General features: G+C 51.6%; 1 protein-coding gene across 1 annotated transcript; it reads right to left on the bottom strand.

Moving 5' to 3' along the window:
• Positions 1 to 2,729: 2,729 nt before the first annotated feature.
• BDP81DRAFT_401276 (major facilitator superfamily transporter) lies at positions 2,730 to 4,478 on the bottom strand (the record flags this gene model as incomplete). The annotated part of the gene is made up of 1 exon (XM_060588797.1): positions 2,730 to 4,478. One exon carries the CDS (start codon positions 4,476 to 4,478, stop codon positions 2,730 to 2,732), a length of 1,749 nt encoding a protein of 582 aa, XP_060437349.1.
• Between the last annotated feature and the right edge of the window lie 1,509 nt (positions 4,479 to 5,987).

The following is a 5,987-nucleotide window of genomic DNA, read 5'->3' as shown; positions in this document are numbered from 1 at the left end:
CTAGAGAATAACTTGATATCCTAACTAAGGAATGGAAAGAAACCTTAGGATGGGGCGCGACGGAAGGAATACTTTTGACCTCGATAAGTCCGAACTAATCTACTTTACTAAGAGACGAAAAGACGGAAACCCATCAATTATAGTAGGTTTGCCGGATGGAGGTATTATATAGTTTAGGCTATTAAAAAAGGCTCTTCTTTATGCTGGCTCGGTATTCACTTTGACCGTAAACTTATATTTAAGAGTTACGTAAGAAACCTCTCTACAAAAACATACTAAGTAGTTAATGGATTACGGGGATTAAGGAATACTATCTGGGGCGCGCCTACGTACTTATTTCGTCGAGCGATCACCTCTTATATATTACCTACTTAGTACTATATATCTAAAGTATAGTGGCCCGGTAAGAGCCGGATAAAGAATGGACGTACTATTTTAAACGGGGTTGGTAGTCTGCTATACTAACTAGACGCGACGTAAACTACAGCTATTAGAGCGATGGTCCCCGTATATAGAACTATGCCTATACCGATCCTATAGTGCGAGGCGGCTTTACCCCTAGCAGAGGTGATACTGGACGCGAAGCTCTATACAGCGTCCACCAGAATCTATCGTCTGGACGAGCGATACCCTCTCCGGACGAGACTCAGGGACAAATCAGGACCAGACTCACGGCTACGACGAATGGCAAGCCTCGTAAGCAAAAATACCGAATACATCGATCCGTTAGAACTCCCCCCTTGGGAGCAACTAGCGGACTGGCAGATAGCCCTCGCCAGGGTCGGCTACGAACCTAATAAAACCAAAGAAGAACAGGCCCTCTCCTTTGCAGGCAGGATGGCAACTTTCTCTAAGCGGGACATTGTTGTCTATACTGACAGGTCCTAGATGTCGGACGGCAGCAGCACCTCCGCCGGAGCAGGCTGGGTAGGGTACCAAGCTATACGGCAGATCTTCCGCGGATCCGAACCACTCGGGTCCCAAACTGAGGTGTATGACGCGGAGGTATATGCTGCGTATCACGGCCTGATGGAAGCCACCCGGGCTCCTACGGCTCGTATGGTAGATAACGTCCACATCTGCCTTAACAACCTCGCAGTCGCGGCTAGACTATACTCCAAGAGCACAGGAAGCAGCCAGGCTAGATTTAGGGCCTTCAATAGGCTCTCTTCCTCCTGGACTCGGAGACAAAGAGAGAGCTGGACAACCCCCGGCAGGGTTTATGTTTGGTGGTGCCCTGGGCACACGGGAGTACTAGGAAATGAAGAAGCGGATGCTCTAGCCAAGGAAGCCTGTAAACTAATCCCAAAATCACAACCACAGCCCTCATTAGCGCACCTAGAAAGGCAAGCTAAAGTAGCTGCCTTCCAAGCCTTTGCCAGAAAATGGCTGTCCTAATGCCCTCGGCAATATGCCGACCTCGAGATAATTCTTCACCCCAAGCCGCCCGAACTCCGCCTCCCTCGGCACTTACTAGGAAGGCTATACGCAGCAAGATCCCATTATGGAGACTTTGTAGCATACCACGAGAGATTCGCTCATCAAGATGCGTTGCTTAACTGCAGCTGTGGGAAACCTAAGATACTAGTCCATTTCTACTTCTGCAAGCGTGGACGTAAGGCTACACCGCGCTACCTCCGCCAACGTATGGCCAAAGTAAGTATTGATTTCTTGTTAGGTTCTGCTAAGGGAGCCTCTTTTTTATGCGAATGGATAGAGGAGACTAATTTCTTTTCCGAAATTTGCCCGAGTCATTGAATAGGAACGTTAGGTGAAGACGGTAGCCTGTAATATAGTTTAGATTAGTATAGACCATGTCGGCATTGCGCCCGGCACGTCCTTTTGTTACCAGACGTTAAATACATCATCATCATCATCATCATCATCATATCCAACCGAGTCAAGGATATGTTGGATATTCGGCATATCCAACATATCCAGACAAAGTGGACTGTTCAGCACTGTTCAGTTAGGATCGGACTTGTATATAAGGATGGACTCGAGCTGGGCTCTAGGACAGACTTTCCATAGCTTCTTCAGCAATTAACTTCGTATCAGGATTAACATCCGCTTTCAGCTACTACCTTGACAAGACTACGATTGATCACCGAAGCCTTCCCTACCCTTACGATTGACAGACATAGCTTCCCTGAAGCTATCCCCGACTACGATTACTGTTACCAGTTCCGCAGCCTCAACTTCTGCAAACTACCCCTACGACTAGCTGGCCGTAACATACCAGTTCCGCAGCCTCAACTTCTACAAACATACCTCACTGTTACGAGCAGGACAAGGCAACCAACTGTGGCACAAAGCAAAAGCTTCGATAATGATGACTCCGGCATCATTGTCCCTTGTTCTGCATATATAGCTACGCGCCCACAGTGACAAGTTGCGGCGGGAGTAACACTAAATAACTAGTTATTTTAAATTAAAATAATTTAGAGCGATTTCAAAGATTAAAGGATATATTTAAAATTAAGATTTATATATAACTAAGATAAATTCGAGCCGGGCTTAAAATAGACTTTTTATAACGTTGGCAAGCTACGCTGTATGTAATGGTAAATAGAAAAGTAATCTAATGAAGAAATCCAACGCTTGCTCTATTGGTTCTTTGTGCCGCAACAAATTTGATACCTTATGTATCGTAACCCATTGATTGGGATCAATTTCAAAAGGTGTCCGCGTCGGCAGACAACAACTCTTCTCCCATATCGTCCGATCGATCAGTCCGACTCGGCCGAAGCCTCTGGCTGGACCCGCTCCTCCGACAGCTTCGGGTTCCTCAACGCGAAAGCAAAGCCAACCATGGGCACGCAGATACACAGTCCAGCAATGCACAAAAGCCTCTGTACACCACGATAACTGTCAATGATTGCGTCTCTGATCTCTCCGCCGACAGGGTAGTCTTCGATCGTGGAGAACGGCGAGTTGTAGATCAGCGCCGGCAGCGTCTTATTTGGCTGGAACGCGAGGTTGGACTCCAGAGATGGGTAGAGAAGCTGGGTCCACATAGCCCCCGACAGACAGTTTCCGAGGGCGCTGCCGACGTTGAAGATGGCCAGGTAAAGACTCGTAACGACGGCAACATGCTCTCGATCCGACGACGCTTGGATCGAGGCCTGCGTCGGGTACGCGAACAGGCCGCCAGCCAGGCCCATGATGATTTGGCCAGCAATGAGACCAGACTGTGAAGCAGAAGAAGCTCCTCCGGGGTATAATATGAGAAGGCCAAAGGAAGCCGTGAAAATGCAAGCGCCAGTAATGATGATGCCCTTGAGTCGTCGGATCCTGTAAATGACAACGCCCATCAAGACACCGCTGAAAACGCCAAAGAAGGAGAAGAATGACAAGATGCGGGTCGCCGTCTCGATAGGGAAGTCGAAGGCCACGACGAGCACGGTGTATAAGTAGTTCCCTTGCGTCGACCAAGCAAAGTTGAGAAGGCTGCGGACGGCCAGAGCCGACCAGACGCCACGATCTTTGAGGAGGCGGAAGGGGATGAGTGGGACCTGAGCGTAGCGGCGCTCCCAGAAGACGAAAGCCGGAATGCAAAGCAGCCCAAAGGCGAGCGGGATGATGATTCCAGGGGTCTTCCAGTGGCTCACGGTTCCTCCCGCCAGTGTCAGAGGCGCCAGTGTGAAGGAGAAGGCGGCAATGAGGATAGCGAGGCCGACGGCATCAAGTTGATGAAAGAGGTCGATGGTTGCCTTCTTCGACTCGGCATGACGATCAGCCTTTCGCGAGCGCTGACCAAAGGTGTAGAGGCTTGTGAGGAGAGGGATGGAGCAGATGGGTAGGATGATGGCCCACATTCCGATGCCCCAGCGCCATGATGTGACTCGCAAGACGGCCGAGGTGACGTTGCCGCTGATCCAGGTGTTGAACACGAAGGGGATGGCGGGGATGTAACTGAAGAAGACGCGAGATCGCATCGACGAGAAGTCTGCGACTAGAACCTCGAGAAGGAGGACGATGCACGTCCAGCCAATCTGATATAGAACGGCACCTAGGCAGAAGACTTCCACCGAGGACGCACTGGCCTCGAGGGCGGTACCGACGACATAGAAGAGAATAGAGGCGGCGATGGTCTCGAAGCGGCCGTAAATATCGGCAACCTTGGCCGCAGTTGGCTGCGAGGCCACGGCGATGACACTCCGCAGGACGTTGATGGTCGAGTGGGATGAGTGTAGGTTGAGGCTTGACGTGGCGTAGGGCTGGTAGGTTCCCCGCACCTGGCTGTCGAGGCCGTAGGCGTAGCCTACCAGGAAGATCCCGACAAAGAGCCAGACGCGCTCGGCACTGCTGATCTGGTTCGCGACGGTATCGGAGTGTGCGACACCGCCCGAGGGCGCATCATGAGGGTGGAGGGTTGTGTCGGCTTGGCTCGGTGCTCCGACGGTGAGGTCGGACTCGAGGAGCGGCGAGGTCTCGCCGCCCGGGGAAGGGCGGCGCTTCGACCATAGTTTCGACATTCTCTGTCTCCTCTTGTTCTCCCTTGCGTTGTTCGTTTTTTGGCGAAAACCTTATGTCTCGGTACTTCTGGAACGCGCGCCGCGAGCGATGAGGTAAGGGACTAGAGGTCTGGGCAACCTTTTTTCGTGATGTCTCGTTGACGAAACGTCCCTGTGCAGCACACCGAGTTCAACGATGGATGAGAGCTCGCGACCGTAGCATTCGCAGTCATCGGCGGGAATAGGAGGAAAAGATTCTTCTCGGCTGTGTATCCGTATCGAGCGCCTGCTCAGGGAGGGTCAGTCAGCAGGGGTTGTTTGCGTACTGTAGTATGGAGGTGAGTTGGCAAAGATGGGTGTTACTTGGGTTCTTCGTACATTTGCGAACTCAGATATTCCGAGATGGATGGGCAAACCGGCCGCAGAGGTCCATGAGAAATGTTGCAGAAGCGACGTTTGGCAGCAGGCCTACCCAGCGGCCATGATGTGGAAGATAGGCAGGCAAACAGGAAGGATTTCAGTCAACCACCCACAGCTGGCAACCCCGGCCTCATGATCAGGGAACCAACGAATGCTCTGTCAGCAGGCCATGCAGGCGTGGCAGGCGCGGGTGGGCAGCACGGCAGGCGAGGACCAGAGCCTGAGGTGGACGGGACGGAAGGAACAAGTGACAAAGTGACAACACACAAAGTCCTTCCTTCCTACCTTCCAGGTTTTAGGTACCTTTTGGTGCCTTCCTGAGGTGACCGATCAGATTAGATCATCTGATAAAGAAGGCGCCCCACCAGCACCGTGGCCAATCACGCAATTCGGGATGGTCCGTCGCCCGCCGTAAGCGCCGATTTAATCCGCGGCCTTCTGCATTCTTGGGACACAACATAAAGTGGCGTAAAGTCAAAGTTGAAGAGCTTTTATTGTCTGGTATTGCGAACAGTCGCCTATGTCTTTGAAGCAGCGTAATGGGTATCACTTCTCTGCTGAGACTCAGTTGTCATTCGTCATAATGCCCCGCTAAAATGTCAGCTCGGCCAGAACCTCGGATTTTCGGCACATGACTCTTTAGCCCGACCTCCTCGCCGAAGCTAGAGTATTGCATGTCATCCGGTGTACATGGCGCTCCAAGAAGGATGATGATGTTGCACGTGAAAGAGATGTTCTCTCTGCAAAGACGATGAAAGCGGTACTTGTCGAGCTTCAGCTGAACAGAGACTCGAATCCAACTTTAAGTGTTCCCTTCTCCAGATGCCCACAACGGGCGGAAAGCAAGCATTAGGGGTCTTCGGATGGCACCGAGACATCTGCGCGCCCACTGCTGATTGGCGCTTTGACTCCGCCGTTGCGCTAACTGGAGTTTGTCCCAAGCCCCGAAGCCCCAAAGCCCACAACTGCAACGACGCTATTACGCACGATGACATCCTTTGAACTGTTTTTTTGTGCGTGGGTAGGAACCTAATCCGGCAGAAGAGACAGTTGTAGTCCGGTGCTCGCTGTTCAGTTGCAGTTATTGAGGTGAAGACGTATTGTCCATCT

This window comes from Colletotrichum phormii, assembly GCF_030913505.1.
Source record: "Colletotrichum phormii strain CBS 102054 chromosome Unknown BDP81scaffold_63, whole genome shotgun sequence".
In the NCBI taxonomy this organism is placed as follows: domain Eukaryota; kingdom Fungi; phylum Ascomycota; class Sordariomycetes; order Glomerellales; family Glomerellaceae; genus Colletotrichum; species Colletotrichum phormii.
Note: the sequence above shows the minus strand (reverse complement) of the source record. Positions and strands in the feature narration are given on the sequence as shown.